The 20828-nt window shown below is 39.5% G+C and overlaps 1 protein-coding gene across 1 annotated transcript in view; it reads right to left on the bottom strand.

Annotated features, from left to right (window-relative positions):
* Positions 1-563: 563 nt before the first annotated feature.
* LOC103914590 (tubby protein homolog) overlaps positions 564-20828 on the bottom strand; it is a 40287-nt gene continuing 20022 nt past the window's right edge. The window contains exons 3-11 of the mRNA XM_009321264.1: positions 15583-15750; positions 11904-11975; positions 10851-10972; positions 9769-9960; positions 9088-9200; positions 7895-8009; positions 2639-2737; positions 2086-2257; positions 564-697 (exon numbers count right to left, since the gene is read on the bottom strand). Coding sequence (XP_009319539.1) covers positions 564-697; positions 2086-2257; positions 2639-2737; positions 7895-8009; positions 9088-9200; positions 9769-9960; positions 10851-10972; positions 11904-11975; positions 15583-15750 — 1187 coding nt within the window. The remainder of the gene's footprint in view (positions 698-2085; positions 2258-2638; positions 2738-7894; positions 8010-9087; positions 9201-9768; positions 9961-10850; positions 10973-11903; positions 11976-15582; positions 15751-20828) is intronic.

The following is a 20828-nucleotide window of genomic DNA, read 5'->3' as shown; positions in this document are numbered from 1 at the left end:
ATTAAAATTCATCATGCCCTTCTACATATACAACAGCAATGCATCAAGTTCAGTCCAGTATAGGTTTTTCAACCCTCAGACTTGGCTTTATACTACACGAGATCCTTGCAAATTCAAAAAAGTGCATCTTTTTTGTGATCTTTCTTTTATGTTGGATGATGTGAAGCTCTGATTAGCCGATGTAGAAGTGCAACCTTGAGGTATGATTGCAGCCTCAGAATAATTCTTATATGTAAAAAGAAATTTTTCGAGCGTGCACGCCCTTTCTGGATTTAAAAAAGACACCGTTATAATGGTGCTACTAGAGCCACGGTACAGTACATCATGGCACATCTCCATAACATAATCAAGGACATGAGATAGAACTTCTATTTACACAAACTTGATGCCACTTCCAGAAAAATATGACAGAAAAAAAAGGAAAATATTATTTCCTGAATGTCCTGAATTTTTAGACGATTCCTTTTACTTTCTCTTCAGCAATAGAGTGGTCCTCCACAACTGCATTTTCCCCGACCTGTTTAGCATGGACCATCTTTGAGAGGATGCTCACCCATGCCCCTTTACTCACAAGCCAGCTTGCTGTCAAAACTTGAAAGGGCAATAGCAAAGGCTTGTAGTGCGCACATCGGGTAGTTGTAGTCCATGGTGAACACATCCTCAGCCACGCGGCCAAACTGCATCACTATGTAGTCAGCTGCAAGAAAAGTCATAAAAAGTGACAAAGCATTATTTTTGTTTGCAGCCCTTACTAAATAAGTATGCATTCAACATCATCCTCTGGCCCAGCTCAATAAAATACAAACAAAACATGCTTACTCATCAAACTTTGCAACACTTACTCATGCAAGTGGGCGTGCTGATATCAGAGGGAGAAGCAAGGATAGCTTGAGTGAGGAACAGTTGAGTGCTAAAGGATTGCAAGACTTGTTACCGTCTTCAAAAAAATTACACAGATAAATAGTGTTTTTTTCAAACAGAGAGAGAAAATTGCTTCTCTATAAAATGCTCAAGCCTTTTATATATAGTTAGTGCCAAGTTTCACATGTACCAAGAACAAATTAATCCTATTCCTACTTAACTTCAGGCAAGTGGACAAGCAAGGATATTGGGGGAAGAGAAAGCATGACTGTGATCTAGACGTAATCATGTGTCTCTGTTATATCATATTCAGAAATTCTTCCTCAACTTTTTTTCCCTTTCATACTCTGTCAGCAAGAGGAAAACTCGCCTCATTCACAGTTTGAATGTTTCATGTAGAAGCAGATGTAATTGTTTCACCTTATAAAAAGCAGCAAATGCATACACCAATGTTTCAAACTCAGTGTTGCTCTCAGAGACTGGCAGAGCCACTTTCACCAGTTTCCAATATTCCCCCGCAGTCTAAGCATGGCACTGGTATAGCTCAATGTGCTCCAGCACCTAGTGGCTATGGCTGCCTAAAGTGAGTGTAAAGTGCGGCAGTATCGCTCCACTCCAGCACTTGTCTTTATCCCTGCTCCAACAACTGTACCTAAGCCCGAGAAAAAAGGGGGCTGTACACTGCTGGCAGAAAGTAGCACATCAGTAAGGTCCTAGTGATGTGTGAAAGGCAATCCTGACATTTTCAGGGTGTTCTGTAGGGCTAACGCTACAAAGAGTAGTAATGGCAAAGTGGACGTGCAGTGGGACCAGTCTGACTGCCACCATCTCCAGCTGGGCAGTGTATGGGGACCAGCGTGAACAAAAAAAACAAGGAAGGATTGTGTGATACAAGTGCTTGAGCAGAGCAATACTGCCCCACAGTCCTGCTGACTGGAAGTACCACAGCTCTGAGAGCAGAAACAACTCTAAACTGTTGCTCAGTTCATAAGCTGGGCAGCCAAGGGAGAGAACTAAGATAGCACATAGCAGAATCACCCGTCTCAAGCATGAGCATTTAAACACCCAACTTGCATCAATGTCATAGCCACACGGCAGAGCAGCATTAAGTTGGACCCACATAACTAAATTACACTCACTCAGGTAACAACAGTAGGGGCAGACTCACTGTCAGGCTGTGTGCGCAGTACTGTTTCAACACATCACAGACAGAGCTATACTTACGATCATTATCATGAATAATTTGGAAGTTTTTCACTGAGGCCTGTGTGACTCGACCATGGAAATTTAAAACATAGGACTGGGTGTCATCATTCCAGACTGGTGTTTTGTTATGCAGCTCAATGACACTCTCTGTATTTTTGTTCTGCCATCTTGCAAGAAGTGTTTCATGTTCCTGCACACACCACAGATACACACTTCAGTTTAACACTCTCACAAGACAAAAAATACTATTCATAAATCCTAGCCCAAAGACTAAACTGTCACCTTCAATCCTCAAAACAGCATCATCAAATGAAACTCTGAGTATCTTATTGCGAATGTGCATTTGAGTCCTTTCCACAGCTTGGAAAAGGTTAGTTGTATCTTTTGTTATCAAAATACATCATTATTTGTAGTGCTTTTGTGAGTCACAGAACTAGTCACACATCCCATTGTTCTGCAATTGTTCAAATACTGTTTCTTTTAACCTCTAAACCTTCAGAAATGCAAAAAACCAACTCTAACTGAAAAAGAATTCAAGTAATCTTTATCGTTGACTGATGGTATGACTTACGTTTCGTGGTCTGATGGAAACTCTTTCGTGGTCCATATTCATTCCCGGTATGATCACACTCATTTTACGAGGTCCTTTAAACCCCAAGACATTTGTTTCCTAAAAATGTTTAGAAAAGAGTTCATCATGTTCTGTATTCTTAAAGTTAACTTCTTCAACAGAGAGACACAGTGGCAGCCCAGGGAACTTATTTGTTAGTCAACTCAAAAAACATCTTGAAACTCCGACCTTCACTGGCACTGCCAAACATTCTAGCTTTGTCTTAGAAGCTCCGACAACAGGAAAAATGGAAATAGAGAGGTTTCCAAAACCACTCCTAGCACTGGCTGCCAGCAACCTTAATGCAATTTTAAAAAAGAATCCCTTTGTTAAGAAACTAACCAGATTGCTTGGCTACTGCTAGATCCCAAAATAAAGTAGTTGTAATTTAAAAATCATACAATGCAGTCACACATTTTGATGAGAGACAAAATTAAATATATGGGACCAACTCCATTTATTACAGAGCCAGCACAAAAGCAAACGAGAAGAAGCTGCCAGTAAGAGCATCTGTTAGCAGTGCTGTGGTTTTCAAAGTCTTCAGATATGTTATGCTTAGACATGAGCATAGTAAAAAACAAACACATTAGGATGAATGCAAATTTTTGAGCTATGAAGGCAGAGAAAGTAAAGAAATAACATGGGTAGCAAAAAAATCCGTTGAAAATACAAGTTCTTCCATTAAACATGATTTGATGCCTTTCTGACCAGCTTTTCACAAAAGCATTCCAGTATTGCACTATCGTCTGAAAACACAACCTCTAAAATCTAAATAGGCCTAAAGTCTTATTTTTATCTGAGGCTTTCTTTTTTCCACAGAAGAAACTGGGGCCAAATATTTCAGTAAGTCATCATCTACTTTTGAAAAAGTAAAGGGCGCTGTTTTCCAACTCACTCAGTAAAACCTGATTGCCTATTTTAGCATTAACTCCAGTAAATGAAACAGTGACACCTCCAGAAGTCCATCTCCTCATGTTTTGTGCTACTTTTATTTTTTTTCGGTCACATGCGTTTTTTCCCCTCTACCTTTTTCAAGTGAAGGGCTGTGGACACACACTAAGGAATCTCAGAAAGGAAATTCTCATTGGCACTATTGCCAACAATGTACCACAAGGTGCCAAGAACTGGACGCCCCCAGGCTCCAGACGGTGTGGCTCTACCACTGGGACGTACAGAAGTGACATATTCAGATGTCTCTGCTTTTATATATTTAATTAAAGTGTCCTGATTTTAAGGAATGCTAAACTTTTTAAAACATCTCTACTTTTACATGCAAAAATCCACACATCTCAACTCACTGGAAACATCTGAAAATACCCGCCTAAAATTTACTCGTGCAGAAGTTTTGTCATCCATCAGACCTTTGAAATAACTTTGGTTGTTTCAGCAAACCATCTGGAGATTTTACACAACTCACTGAAGATTTTCATGCATGCAAGAAAAATTCCACTGAGTTATTTTACTGAATACTCTTGAAGAAATCCAAGTATATTCCTATATCTTCGAAACTATACACATTAATGGGAAGATTCTACCTCTTTTCTGAATCACTTACGTCATGGCCTTTGGCAGGGTAAACCAATGTTATCAGTTCAGTTGGAAGTGTATACTTGGTTTTGCATCATGGCGAGACTCAAACTAAAATGACTGACTGCCAGCAGATTTTATAAGCAGGAGAGACTCAGCACAGCAGAGGACATTTTTTAAGAAAAGATTCATGCTTATTTTCCAGTAACTACTGACAATTTTGTTCTTCTTTGCAATGCCTTGCAAGCTCTTCTTCTCATCAAGCTGCAGTTCTGCTACATACAATTAATTTAGATGCCGACTGCTTGAAGACATTGTTCAAGGTAAAATTCAATAATAGCGCTGAACCACTTCCCTCCCAACAAACAGTATTATCACTCTGAAAAAACAGGACTATATTTGGATTTACTCAGAAACACTAAAATCAATGCTTCTGTCAAATGATAAGGGAACAGTTTCTAGTTGTGCATTACATCAGTCACCAATTATATCAAACATTTTATTGGCAAATGCTACCCTTTTGCTAAGATCAAGGTACAGAATTGAAATTCTACAAACATGGACTATATGAGGAAAACAGTAGGGACAAAAAGAGGAGCTTTAATTAAAAGCAGACCTTTCCAATCTACCTGCATCCAAATAAAATTAATTCCCCTTATCTCCTGTCTCATTCCCCGCTTCTCTTTTATTTCCCTCCTCCACTATTTTGTGTAAGTTCAAGACTGCGAATGGCATTATTAGGGGACCATAGGCCAAAGTCTGATTTCACACCATTTTAATGCCACTGACAGTCTTCGTTTACATAGGAACTCAAAATAAGAGCTGTTAGCTGGCAGAGCCCTATTGACTCAACGAGCACACCAATGATTTAAATCAGCTAAGGACTTGGCCCAGTATTGCTTTGAAGCTGCACTCCCTGCCTTAGCCCAACCAGTAAGCTGTTCTGTGAGTGTGTGGCACAATGAACTGGACTGAAAGAACACAGACCCTCTCCCCAGGGTTGCTTTTAAAATCTTACACACTTTCATAAAATTACGTAAGCATTTCACGATGGTTGCAATAGCTACCATGATAAAAGCTGCAAGGCATATATCCCAACAGCTCCCAGGAGAGTCACGATTTAATTACCCCAATTTTCCTTTAGCCACTTCCCTTTCTGGACTTCACTCACACAGCTGTGCCCTGTCCTTAATATATCCTGTAGAAACTATCGTTCCATAAAAAGCCCAAACTACAGAACCCACTACACTGGAGCACAACGCAAGCGATTGAGGCCTGAGTAGAAATACATAATTTTATTGCTTTCCTGAAACCTGAGTCACACCTCAGAATATCAGCTGAGCTCCCTGCCTGCAGAATCTGACACAAACTGAATTGTGAGATACTATGGACATAAAGGAATCCAGCACAGAAAATCCTGGTACAAATGGTACAGTTACACCTCCCTGCTTCTCGATAAATTTTGCCAAGCTATTCTGAAATCAGCCATTAGGTGCTGCTGCAGGTTTATTAATATGCTAGCCTGCCATCAGCGGGGAGAGTAAAAATGGTTAACAGCACCTGATAAAACTCAGTCCTTACACTAACTTTATTCCTGTTGCTTGAAACATGCCCTAAGGTGAGCTCCACAATGAGAGTTCTCAGCACGTTTCTCCCACAGTTAACAATAGATGCATCACCACTTTCTGCCTGTATAAACTAGACTTGCTGAGATGATTCAGCAGCTCAGGCTTAGTAAGTTGATGGAAGCAGGTACAGCTTGCTCTCCAGATGGGTATTTGATCGGATGAGCTGAGAAACAGTGAGAGGCATAGTGGTGCTTTCAAAGTGTTATTTATTATAGTTTTTGCTGCAGGAAAAATCTCAAGGCAGGAATTAGAAGGGTGTTTTGGGAGTGCTCTTTCTGGCATTCTTTGCTGTGGTTCTGCTGCAGCCAGGAACAATAATCTCACTTCAGCAAACCTGGCTAGTTATGAAATATCATTCTGATTTCCTTTTGTCCTCTGGCCACAGCACACCTGCAAGCCTGCTGCCTTTCTCCACAAGTATCAAAATATCAATGGAATAAGTCATTTTCTTATACAAATGTACAAGTTTTAAACTGCTGATCTCAAAACAGACATATAAAAGCAGCTTATCTTAGCCACATTCTCCAAACAGTGGCCATGGTTCTGCTCTTTCCAACACTCACACTTCTAATTACCTCTGCTGACTGCAACTGAGTTTTTTATTTGGTAATGTTAATGTTTCAAATGTCATTGCTGTTGACTTATACAAGCAATGCCTAATATTTTAATATATAACTTTTTTTAAAACAGTTTTTTGTTTTCTCCTTGTATTTCTACTTTGCACCAGAAGACTAGTTGCCTGGCTCCAGGGAATGCCCTCCTACATAAACCAGTAAAATTACCTTTATTAAACATGTAAGTTCTCCTAGGTTCCTACTGAAACTTCAGTCAAACTGTAAACTGACATCAAATCCTGGACTCTCTTGTTAAATCCTGTTAACTGGATTTTCTGACATTCTCAGAGAGTTTCAAATCCAACACGAATGGAGGGGTATGTGTGTGTTTGTCTGTCTGTCTGCAACCGTAGGCCATGTGCCTGAATAATAGCACATGCAAACAAAACCACTATTTATACTATATTCACAGAAAAACTGCATCCTAAGCAGCAGGGAAAGAACACGTTAGCAGCTAATACTGCCACCCCTCAATGCTCTCAGGACTTTGCGTGGAAAGGATGGCTCTCTGCTTTCTTTTTCATATGCCAAAAGCTTCCGGACTCATTGCTCCCTGCAACCTAGAGCTGACCTTTCCAGGAACACATTCTGTGCATACTCAGGGTATATGCTGGGATGGCTGGACCTCGGTCTGACATAGCTCCAGGCATCCTTGATTAGAGCTGGGCAGGAACTTTTCAGAAAAGTGGTTCTTGGGTATTTTTGTCAGAAGTTGTTGATTTGTGAAAACAGAAAACCTTCTGTAGCAGTGTATGTACCAATTTTGACTGGAAGAGTTTCTTGGGCCCAGAGACTTCTGGACAGAAAGAATACTCTCACCAAAACAGCTAGTCATCCAGTAATCATGAAACAACAGCACCTGTGCTTCAAGTCTTGATTGTCTGCATTGCCCCTGACAACTGCTATTTACTGTCTTGTAAGAGGCTGGTTTCTCTCATTCAATTAAATTTTGGATTTTGTTTGGGGTTTGTTCGGGTTTTTTTCCTGGTAAAAAGGAGTTTTAGAGTTTTTGTCTCAGTCTCTCAGCCACTGCTGCAGACCTAGCTGTCCAGTTACCCGTGTTCTGGATCAGAGAGGCCTCCTCCAAAATGCCATTACAAATGATCATACTTTAGTGCAGTAATTCCATGTGCATAACTCTTTCCAGTTCAGGAGGCTTCCTCAGATGGTGCCTGCAGGCTGTGAAGCCTCCTACTTCTTCCAGAGGGTTATGTAAAAGCTCCAACACCTTCTGACCAAAAGTGAGAACTGGGCAACCTGGTTCTGTGCACGTTTTTCACCTCTACTTTCCACTGAATTTCCTGGTTTGTCTAGTGAAGATCAACTCTTTGATTACATCAAAGTATGAATGCTGATTTACATGATCATAAGTGAGAAGGAAATTCAGTGTGCTGTTTCAGAAACTGAACTGCCCTTTCTTGCATATTTTGCCTGTGAGCAGTACTTACATAACAAATAGCAGCTAGCTCCTGACGCAGGATAGTCGCCTCCAGGCTTGATGTTGTTTTCATTGGATTTACTCCATTGTCATAAACCGTAAACTTAGTTCCCATAAGATTTGATCTATCAAAAAAAAAAAAAAAGGAAAATCCAATCACCATTTGCCAGTAATGCTGCCCGAGACATCTATCCTTTACTGCACTGTAGCCCCAAAGGAAAGACGAATAGTATTGAGTACAAATAGTTAATTCTAATCCCAACTAAATGGCAAGTCCTGGATTAAAAGCCCTAACAAAAATGTAAAGGTACACTACAGCAGAATATACTAAAGGTCCCTTATCATTACACTGGAGATTTCTCATGACATCTTGCAAACTAGTAAATTCAAGAAAGCAATAAGGAAACAGGTGGGGTTGTTGCATGTGTTTGCTTGGTTTTTAAAATATGCTTACTCTCTACAAAACTATCTGCTTTCTTACCTGACTACTAACTCTATAGAGAGACTGATTTTCATAAAGTTGTAAGTAAGATCAGTCACACCAAGGAGCACAAAATACAACTTTGAACATACTAAAACCACATTATCCTCATTCTGTTTTTGCACTGCAATAAATAGTGCATGACGTTCCGAGATCCACACAGGCAAATGGCAATTAGCAGTAGTCCCTTTCCTCAGGCACAGACAATCTAAACATACATTGAGAGGCTCCACATTAAGTATCAAACAACAGACTGATGTATGATGGGGTGACAGACAGAAAAGAAACACTTGGTTCTGAAAGAATTCCACTACTTGTAAATAACTCTAATTAGGATCTTAAGAAATGGGCAAAACCAAGGAGATTTTCAGATTGTCTAACAGACAGAACTTCCATTCCAAGGTATATATATCAACAGGGGCTAGACACAATCTACTCATGCACTCCTGAAAATCCCATTAAGATAAATTGTGCTTATACACCCTTGAGAACCTGGCCTTTGAGCATTTAAGAGCTTCAGTCCTGCTGACTTTTAATAGAATGTGATCTCGTAAGTACTTGAGATGTTTTGAAAACATGCCTTGGATACTGGTAAACTTTAAGACCGTTATCACATGATGTAGTCAAGCCTCTAATTAAAAAGTCATAGTGGCTTACAGGCTTCTTAATTTGAAATGAACTTTAGTTAGATAAAGAAAATTCTTAGATGTATCAGTGTTTACCTCAGTTTTCCAATAAAACTCTCTCCGCCCCGAGACAGGTCAGTTGGGTCTATGGAGATGAGGTAATTAGAGGTTTTACTCTTCTTTCGTTTCCTTCCAGCTAACAGAAACACCTAAGCAGTGCAAAAAACCATATTCTAGAACGCCAAAGGGGTTAGCACACACCACTTCCTGCTTTGATATAAGGAAACCATAGGCAATTTTTCTGTCTTCCAGCATTATTAGCAAAGTAACAGAAGGTCTCCTGGGACTTAGCAAAACCAGATAAAAATCTGGAAAGGGAAAGTGACTTCTCAACCACTCAGTCCATTATTTATGGTTTAAATAATTAAATTTGATCTATTTTGTTAAATGTTTCTTTCTAAGTTGCTGTGGCTCTTCCAGTTGAATTGAAAACAGATGCTTTTCAGGCCACAGAATGCAGAGAGCCTCAACTTCTGACTGTCACATAAAGGTGCCATGCATGGACTATTTAAGGCCAAAGATCAGACATATGAAGAAAGACAGTAGAACAAAGTGATACTATTGTTTTGCTTTTGGAAGACTGTAGGGCAGATCTCAGTGAAAAAGCAAATATATTTAAAATGTAAGATTATATTTTCTTTGTAAGACTTCTTCAGACTTCTAATATTTTTTTTATATTCAGATGCAACTGGTATGCCATTCAAGTTATTTTATGACCTTTTTACCATGCTCCCTTTCCAAGTGGAGGTAATAAGTAGGGTACATCCCTCGGTCCATTCCCTTCTTGTCTCTTGTGATTCTGCATTTGACAGTGACACCCTGTGGAGCAGGTCTTACGGCAAATTCCTCCAGGTCATCGACATCTATGAGAGGCTCATTTGTGGAAGGACTGGGGGCTGAGGCTGCTTCCTAAAACAGTAAGCAAAACTCAGGTTTCCTCATCTTTGATTTACAAGGTTATAAGTACAAAGGAATGTCATTTGATAGAAGCCACACTTTAAAAAAATAAAACCAACAGACATATTGTCTTCCCCGTTCTGATTCCTCAGCAGCCTTGAAGACAGCTTATCAAGCTAAGGATCTCTCCCCATCCAATTGGTCAAGCTCTTGGCTACCAAAGGCCCGGGGAGCAGTTCTCTGTGCCGCTGATGCTCACTGTACAGACACATCTTCAAAAGCAGAACGAGGTGGCTGCAGAGGCAGAGTGCTGTAATGTTACAAAGCAAACCCTGGCTCACACCTTCCCATCTCACCACACTTCTTTTTTCAGAAAGGCCATACCCAAGGACAGTGATGGCCTGTGATGAAAGGAAGAAATGTGGTAGGGAGAGACAGATTAAGCTAGATAGAGATATCAGAGAGATGAGAAGTCAGTGCAGTATATAAAAGAGTGGGGCACTATCAACTGGTTTAGCAAGAGCTTGTGATTTAGAATATTTGAACAAGACCAAGTCTTAGTTTATGTTCAGATGTTAGCAGCGAGAACAGGGCGGGAAAATGCTCAGAAAAAGGCAATAGAAACAAAAGATCCTTCTGAGCACCTGCAAGAGGTAGAAAGGTAAATATTTACTGTTTACCTTTCTCTTCATTCAAGTTCAGACAATATTTGCTATTCTTTTCTCCAAGTTATTTTCATTGCTTGCTCCTGTGAACCCTGAGAGCTATCACAGTAAATCACCTTGGAGATACTCTAGTGCATATTAAAAACAAAACAAGAAGCCAGGCCTATCCTGACTGCACTCTGAAATCACGCAGTACACAGCAGCCTGCATGTGCCTTCTTCGGCACTCACCCCTTACCTTATTGGATTTCTTGCTTGTGGCAGAACCAGGCCGGGTGTTACTGTTTAACTGTGAAGAACTGGAGCTGTCTTCATCTTCTTCATCTTCTTCCTCATCAAAATTCATGCTGCTTGAAATGCCTGAGGAGAAAGCAGCGCGCTTATATGAAATACTAATACATTAAAGCTGTCCATACTTGCTGTAAAACATCACTTATTATACTGTTGCACCCTTAGGCTCACAGGTGAGAGAGGGTGTGTGTGAGGGGGGTTCACTGTGTGAGGCAGTGTACAAATACGTGGGTGAGACAGTAGCTGCCCTGAGAAGCCAAAACATTTCACCAAATGAGAAAGGAAATATCATGGTTTCCATTCCACAGAAAGGATCGAGTTACCCAGTGATACAGGAGCAATATCCAGTTAGGAATTAAATTCAGATTTTCTTCATCCAATCAAGTACTTCAAACACAACACAAAATCTTAAACCTGAGATTGGAGCTGAGTGGACAACCTATCACAGCCATTTGGAAACCTTAACAATTAAAATACGAGCCCTTCTACAAGCACACTTTTAACTGTTCCTATGTGATCTGATGAAATGCAGATCTTAGACTGAGAAGGAACATTCACATCAAGGAAATGTTCTCATGCATATTTATTTCATGTAAAAAACAGTATCAGCCCAGGCCAAAGGAACTGCCTTACAGCACTTAAAAAATTGACTTTACAAGAATTCAAAACCTCAGACATTTCAAAGGGAAACACAACTTTGAACATCAAATAGGACTTAGCAGCAGAAAGCATCATTTGCCAGGCCTAGTTTTTCAAGGAGTATCATGCAGATGAAGCCACCCTGTATTCAGGTTCAAACTCTAAGTTCCACGTATTAGAGGCTAACTATGCAGTATTTTTTCCTAAAAAAAAAAGAAAAAAAAGAAAAAAAAAGAAAAAAGAAAACACTTGGTCCAGAATTTCCACTACTGGTAAGTCCAATGCAGAAGGATAAATGAAACACAAAGATTTCCAGAGTCAGGCAGCATGGGCATAATTAACTTTTTCCTTCTGTACTTACCAGGAACATGATCCAGGGCGACAAGACTGGATTGGGAGGTGGAAGAGGACCAGGATGTATTTGCATGGGGATCTGGGAAAGGAAAAAATCCATGGGCTTGATTCTGCAAACCCTTAACTGAGTGACCAAACCTAACTTGCCAACAGGACTCCGTACAGGGCTAAAGGCTTAGTGGATGGAGCCATAATGCTGCTGCCTGAATTCTCAATTATGGACATTTTATCTTTCTACACAATCAAATTCACTTTCTACCTGCTTATACTTGCTGTCGCCTTCTTTTTCAGTACTTTGGATAAAGTCAAAAAGTCCTGGATCACAGAGCTAAAGCTTCAGAAAACATCATCCATGCTAAATGGTTGTGCCACAAATGTTTCTGTGCACGATGTGCCCTGCATGGTAGGTTTTTGGCCTACTTTTGAATTCTAATACACACACAAAAAACACCTGATCGACACAAGTGATATACACAGATTCTACACAAATATTCATTCAGTAACATTGAAAAATTATTCAGACACATTCTACCTAAATCCCTGTGCCCAGTGTGTCATCATCATCTTTCTCGGGCTCTCTAAACTGTTCTTCCGGGACTTCCAGGGATACGCATAGAGACTTTCATGTAGCTTAGTCTTTTGGAATATGAGCTTGGTCTACAAGCAGAGACTGAACCAAACTAATGTACAGAAATATAAACATTAGAGACAGTATCAATAATGGGTTTCTTCAGTTCAAATTTTGGAATGGAATGAGAAAAAAAAGACACCAAGAAGGGCATTTAAATACTTTTTATGTTATTACTACTTCCAATAACTTCAATGCATATCCCTTTAAAATAGCTTTTGACACCAGATGCACACTGGATAATGAAACAACATCAGAGCAGTAAGAGCAAGTGTATAACAGTAAAACAGAAGCATATGCAGTGCTTGTATTCCATTCAGCTGCACCATGAATGGTCTTGTTATCCACTTCTTCAGTTCCCCCAGTCTGGACATACACCACACAGCATGACAGCAAAATGTTTCAATAGGATCTCATTATGCAAGGGAGGCCTGAGTTCACAGGTCAACAGATATTTTCAAAGCCTGTAGAACTCACTCATTATTAATTGCACACCCATTAATCACAAACATTATTCCTTAATAATGACAACCACATTCTACTCAACTATGCATGGGTAATAGAGACAGTCCATCTCCTCAGCTGGCAGGTGTGCAATAAAGCCATACTTCATAGCACAGACATAATCAGTTTATTTCTACATCCATGCTCACTATTTCACCACCAATATTTTGGTGGTGAAAATTCCATGTCAGCCTTAGAAAAGTCTGCACTCATGACCTGTGGGGAAGAACGCTTCAGAGAGCTCCTGTTTTGTTTTTGAACCCAGAAATCAAACCTATTCCTTCCCTAAATCTCAAAACAGTTGTAACTTCAGGTGACGAAGAAGAACTAAGACCAAATTGCTCATTCCAAGTCTTTATAGAGACACATAGGAAACTGATAAATGTGAAGACTAAATGTTAGTTATTCTGTGTTAAAAACTTATGGAAGCCTGGCTCTGTCCTAGTGACTCATTTGCCAAAGAGGAACTCACATATTAAGACTTCTGAAATCAAAAGGACAAATATTTCCTGCAGGAAGAAAATTATTCTAGTATGGCAATTTCCAACAGATGGAGAAATCAAATAAAACATTTGGCATTTTCTTGCAAGTGACATATTCTTTTCACACTCAGGTAGCCTATAACCTCTTGTCTCGTAACAGAACTTGACTCACTGGGGAAGCAGAGACACGTGCTGAGAGAGGCTTCCCTCCACAAAGTTAGTGTCAAAGAGCACAATGGGCACAAATCAGGGCAATGCAAATCTGATGGGACTCAGGCTTTCCCATTAGGCCAGTTAGCATTTATCTGTCTGTTCTTCTCCTTTTGCTCCTATTCCACGCAAAAGAAGGACTGATGGGAGACAGCAATTCTAAATGCTTTTCAGACCAACGGGGACATGCCAGTGAGGACATGCCACAAGCAGTGAAATGGCAGTTGGAATCCATATAAAAAGCCCTAGCTCTACATAAAGTTTCCCATGAATACAGGGATACTCCAAACTTTCTAACAACCCTCCTCTGCTGGTATCAAGTGGCAAACCATACACGCATAGTAAAAATATTTATGGAGGAGCTGCTAGTTGCAGTCTTGTCTTAATACCTTTCTTTGTGTCTCACAGAGCATAGCTCTGTTGTTAATAAAAATGAGTAAACCTCAGCATTCCCATTTTAAAAAAGCGGCCTCCCCCCTGACCTGAAGCATACTAGTGGTCCACTCTTAGCAGTGTCTGTTCTGATTAGGAGTATACTCAGACCTGGTAAAAAAAGGTCATATCATATATTTAAGAATATGAAGCAACAAAGCAAAACAAAACCAAATCAAAACCAAAAAAACCCCCCACCCACTACTTCTATTAAAAAATAAACAAAAAACTGGGGAGAATAAAAATATATCTTAACCTGGAAAAAAACATAAAAAATAGAAATGTCCCCCAGAGTAAAAATCTGAGTGCTCTGACCTAATTTGAGAAGTCTGTTGATAGTTTTTAAGTCAATCAGCTTTAGTAAGTAGTGTGCCTGATGATTAAATATTCTGAGCCATGGTCTAAGGCAACACAATCACCACACAGATCAGAACTGGTTAGTCATGCCAACATCCCTCCGATTCAAATGCCCAGGAAATACCACACTTGGAGAAAATCTGCCCATTTCAGTTGAAGTTGCTCACATCTGCAGAGTAACGTCCCAGAAAAAATGAATCTTAGTGAGAACTGCTCTGCAGACAAGAGGCAGGCATTTAGGTATAAATAGTCTATTCTAGATGAGTCGAGTTTGCACTTACATTTTGCTCTTTATACACAAAGAGTTCATTCTTAAAGCATCAGAACACTCTTGGCTTGAGCCATCTTTGCTTCAAAAGCTGTACACTGAAGAAGAACAAGTCCAAAGCAAATGCCTTCAGAAAAAGCTTTGTGAGGATTTTAGGATTTTTTTTTCCCCTTCCTACAGTTAATGTCTAATGAGAGATAATAAACAGTGCAGGAAGGAAGGGACGGATGCATGAATGTGTACATACACAATCTATCTCCCAAATCATGCATGCCTCTAGAAAAAAAAAAAAAAAATTCCAGAACATGTGAGGACTATGCATGGGAAATGCTGCAGAATACACAGTGCTGTAATTTTCACCTCTGCAAGCACGAACACACATTATGAAAACATGAACAATATTTAACTGACAACACAACTAAAATTAATATTCTAGTTTGAATGTTGCTATTCCCTACTCCTTTTTTAACCCTCAAGTAAGTGATTTCCAGAGTTGTGCAATATAAAAATGTGAACAGATGGATATGAGCATTAGCATCTGCCTGGTACCTTAATAGCGGCACTGCACTACAGATGGGAAAGCCACATCCCTGAGAGCCTGGAGAGCTCTTGTTCCTTGGGACAAGAGAGAACTTCATTATTGTTTTTTTTTTTAAGATAAGAGAATAGAGTCTAACAGGCTCTGAGGAGAAGAAACACAGAGTAACAATCTCTGCTTAGGCTAGGGCTGAGAGTGAGAATAGCAAAAGGAGTCAACGTACATAAAGCAAGCAATGGGAACATGAAGGCAGCTTTGGCTACTTACCTTTTTTCTGCATTGCTGTTCTAAGATCTTGTTTGCTTTGCTGTTGTTGGCCACTAGCCATTTTCTCTCCATCGTCTTCATCATGGCTAGACTGTCCAACAGTGAGAATCTGCACTTGACTTCCTATCTTCTGAACGTCATCTTGAAAAGCAGCTGGGCCATCAATCCCTGTCAGGCAACAGCAAAAGCCTTAGTTGTCTTTGTGTCAGGGAGTTATTGAAAAGAGAATTGCTCACTCACAAAAAGCATCTTTTCTAAGAATCAGAGATCAGAGGTTCACATTCAATAATATTTCTAGACTTAAACAAGACTAAACTAGCCTCCAAGGTAAGCATCTTACTTCCCACATACTGCACTAGAGAATCTCCAAGAGGTGGTCAGGATTTCACTGTTGCCCTCCTCACCCCCAAAGCACACCCATCCATGCACCAGAAACACTGAAAACAAAACAGAAAAGAAATTTATTGGAGAGGACTGACAAAGAAAACAGATGCAGCTTTCATAAGGACACACAACTGGTCCAGAAACAGATAAGCCCGAGTCCCAGATTATGCCACATCCCCTAATAAACAACACTGCTATTATGAAATGATGCTTCAAAGTTTCAGAAACCTGGAAAATTCACAAGTAGATCTAGCAGTGTATACAACAGGAAAAGCAGCACGTTAAGAAGCCTAAATACGCCTATTAAGTTAGTAAATTGCTATACAGTTAAAACATCAGTGTGAAACTATAAAGAGGATAATACATATTCCCTGGAATCTCCATCCTCTGAGATACTCAAATCCCGACCAGGCATGGTCCTGGACTACCTGCTCTGAGCAGGGGCATGGGACTAGACAGTCCCCAGAGGCACCTTCCAGCCTCAGCCGTGTTGTGATTCTGTGGCTTCTGATGACAGCCAGAAAGAAACTATTTACCTCCTCACAGCTGTAAATCGCCTCTGAAGACAGAACAATGAAAATAGGGGGTGGGGTGGGGTGTGTTCTTGTCACAAGCTAACTTCATTTTTTTCTTCAGGACAGCAAGTTAAAACATCAGATTGCAAATGTACTTCAGCTCTTAGTTAAGACTTAGTGCTGGTCTATGTTACTAAATTAGCTATATAGAAATGCACTTTTGCACCAATAAAAATGGTAACATTATCATGTACAGATATAGTAAATAACATAAGCCTATATACTGTTCCTGTTCTGAAATTTTTGTTAATAAGCAAGCAACATTGTGGAGAATTAGCAAGCACTACAAAGAGCTAGTTCAGTAAAAGAATACAGTGCTTCTCACACCAAACAGAGCTGAATAAATCCTGTAAGAAGGAGCTGTAGGGATTGGGATTTTTTCAGACTGTGATGTGTAACAGAAATCTCCAAGAATACCATTTCAACCCGCCTTGCCAGCAGCTGTCAACTTGCATTAAAAGACAACTGGATTATACATTTAGCATGCTTAACTGTACTTCGCCATACTAGCCGTCACTGCCGCTGTGATAGGAAGCATAAGTGGAAAAGAGAGTGGTCCACACCCTCAGGAACAGGAACAGCACTGGCTGTGCAACTACCTAACAAGACGCAGTCTGACACTGCGGAAGTATTAAATTCACAGAGTTCAAGATCACAAGGAATTATTGACTCATCTGCATCACACAGACCCTTACCTGGCAATTTCTGCACTAACCGTGTAAATTCTGATTTACTTACAGTAAAACTGACAACAACAACTAACAACAAATAAACAATCTGTCCATCCAACCTTGAAGGACTAAATAAAATCCGTGGAAATGTTTCCCTCATCTTGGTAGGATGACGATTTCAGATAGAAGCTCTGTGTGATGCAGAATGAACGGTATAATTTCCTATGTTGCGGGTATAATATGGCAGGGAACAGAACAGCAGTTTTCTTAAAAGTTATCTCAGGATAAGCACTACAGCAAAGGTGCTGTAGAACAGACAGGTAGCTGCTCAGATCCACTGTGTTATTTTTAACAGCTTTAACCATATTCACCATTATCATTAAAGTGGCTGCCTAAAGTTAGGTTCTTACCTTAATAATCTGAATTTCAAAAGCGTTAAGCATCCATGAATTTAACAAGATGCTCATACCTCATGCATATCTATCTAGCCCCTTATTAAGCTTTGGACGATACAAACCTAATTTTGAGAACCCATTTCAAAAGGATCAAAACACCTTAATTATTCTTCTTCAAAGCAGACATTGATCTGCAGCAAATGAAATGCCTTTGACAGTATTAGACGTTGCACTGGGGCTGCTTTTTTCTGATGCCTGCAGAACATCTGTGCTCACATCCTGTGCTGTCAGGAACATCACGTATTATTGGGCGTTAGGACAAAGGCTACACTGGCAGGTCACACTTTTAGAGAAGAAAAATCAATTTCAGTATTCTGAAGAGTGCATCACTGGTAGAGTGTGTTATTAAGCATTATGAATGGTTCCACTGGTGACCTCACTTAAGGGAATGGAAGATGTAGCCAGACTGGGGGGCGGGGGGGAAGAACCTCTGCTGCATTAGAACACTGTAGATGGTTTGTGGCTAATGCAGCATTAACTACTTAATATTTGTGTGTTTGCACACATCTTTGTAGCTATATATGCATGCGTAAAATGGTATTAAACACGAGCATACATACACATTTCTTTGTTCTATATCATGAGATATATCTTTGTAAGTCGTCGTTCAAAAGGCAGCTTTACCATCACCTAGTTAATGTCTGAAAACACTTCCAAGCTTGCGTAATCGTGATACTCAAGGCAGATCTCTCCCTATGTTCTCACTTTTTTTGCCTCGCTGACTCCTTTTCACCCACTTACTGGAAGGATGGTTCACTGTGCAATAAAACAAACCATTCATGTCTATAGTTACAAGCTTCCCAGTTTAAGGACAGGGTCAAAAGAGGCAAAGAAACTGAGCGGGCTGTGCCAAAAAGAAAGTCTTTATTGCTACAGTCAGCGTTTTCTACAGCTTTTCCCAAAAATCAGGTAGAAAAAAAACTGATAGATATGTCCTTGAATACCTGCTACTAAGAAAAGGAGTTTTTGAGAGGCAAATGTGAAGGAGGGCAGGGAGGAAAGAGGAAGACTGAAACAATCCCCAGAATACCAGTCCCTTCAGCAAAGGCCTTCTGGTAAACTTTGACACGGCCACGTCTCAGATGAAACCCAGAGGTACCAGAAACGAAAACAAAGAGATAATGAAAAAAATGCATTAGAAAATTGGCATTCACTGGCATTTCCATCCTATAAATGACTATTTATCAATGCCTGTATTCTGTTAGCACCTAAAATCTTCTAGACAATATTTATAAATAGACAGTACCATGCTCTTAAAAGCTGGTAATCTAAACTACCACATAGAATGTTTTTATAACCTGAATTAATCTAAATTCTAAGAAATTCAAAATACATTAGGTGGACATGAACTTAACTTTGATCTCAGGTATGGGATTTTTAGATAGGATTTTTTCTTCTTTTGCTGTAAACACAAAAAATGTTAACTATCTACACAAAAAAATTCACAAGATCCAGGTCTGGAATGAGGGGAGAGAGAAAAAGGTATGGGAAAAATAAAGAAGAGAACTGCTACTGAAAGCCTTGGAAGAGGAATAAAGTGGCAAAATTTTGCTTCGTGTTTATGACATACGAGAAACAAATCTAAGCTTTCGTGCCTTATGTGATACCACATTAGGCCTGTTTGAAACTTCAGCTTCTAAAGGATGGACCAACAACCCAAAATCCATTCAGTCTCACTGGATTTAGTAATGACAATACATTTCAAGGGTATGAAGTCGAGACCTTGTTTTATTATTCCAATCCAGCAACTAAAGGAAGTATCTCTATGGGAGGGTCACCAGACACACATTTCTCTATCCTACATCCCCAGCAGCTTTCTGCTGAACAGTTTCCAACCATTTTGATACGTCCTACAGATAGATGCTAAAATGAATATAGATGAGTCATCTCAGTTCTACTAGATGTAGTTATGAAATTTCTGTCTGACAAACTAAGCAAGTATAGACTACATGGGATGAAGGCTATAGATCCTGAAGTACATCCCTCCTCCTTGGCTCTACAGATCTAGAGGTTGTTTTGGGGTGGTTTTTTTTCCCCACACAATCGCACTAATAGAGCATTACAAGTGCAGTTCTGGGTATCCATTTAAGCCTCGTGCATTTTTATTTCAGCTTCGCAATCTTCAAAATTATTTTGCAGGAAAGAAATACACTTCCTAACCCTATTTGCAAGTGGGAAACTAAGGGTATAGTCATGCTGAACACAAGGCTTAGATCAGTCTGTTGAATAGTACTGTCTAAACCCAGAATCTGTAACAGAATAGGTCTGAGTGGAACTTCCTCTCAAAACTGGACAGAAATTAAGCATTTCTAGACAACCCATCAGATAAACTCTCAAAGTCATCACAGTCTAATGACACGATAATATTACAGCAATATTTCTTATTACAGAATAAGAAAATTAAAGAGGATAGGCCAGAACCACAATTTTGATTATTTCATTACTCAAGAGATAATCAAGAAAGAATATTTAAAATTTTTAGGGGGTGGAGGGAGAAGGTCAAATGGGAGGAAAAGACTACATACTACCAAGCTATGTATGACCAGGGAAAGTTCAGAGGGGCAGCTAATATATGTGGCCACCACTTATAGACAAGTACGAGACGAAACGTGAGGAAAGGTTTTGCTATCTGACAGTAGTGCACGATGCACAATGGTAGTCTTGAAAAAATTAGTTACAGATTAAATATGTGACAAACTACCCAGCAGCAAATTACAGGCATAAGCATAGTGAGTCAGCTCTCCAAAACATTATTTAAGTATTTCACTATATACTACATGAATCCCCAGTAATTGGATCTTCAAGGAAAAGAATCTAATTGTATTTATACACATCATGTTCCTCTCTGCATGTATTTATACATGCAAACATTTTGCTGTGAAAAGATTTTCAGCAAATGTTATTTCCCATTGGTTCTTTTACATGAACTTGTAAGTACAGGAAAGAACGATCAACTGATTATTTACAGAGAGTCTTTAGTGCACCTAGGCCACCATGAAAAGAGAGATTTCTAAATTATTTGAAAATAACTGTTATAATAAATTAAGAATTTCTTCATAGACATTTGCAAACTAAGAAAGAAACTAAAAAGAAAAGTATCGTACATCAGAGAGAACTAATTGAGCTTAGTGACTGAATGGCAAACAAGATTACGTATCAGG

This window comes from Pygoscelis adeliae, unplaced genomic scaffold (genome assembly GCF_000699105.1).
Source record: "Pygoscelis adeliae isolate BGI_AS28 unplaced genomic scaffold, ASM69910v1 Scaffold870, whole genome shotgun sequence".
Taxonomy (NCBI): Eukaryota; Metazoa; Chordata; class Aves; order Sphenisciformes; family Spheniscidae; genus Pygoscelis; species Pygoscelis adeliae.
This window is presented reverse-complemented; position numbering and strand designations above follow the sequence as displayed.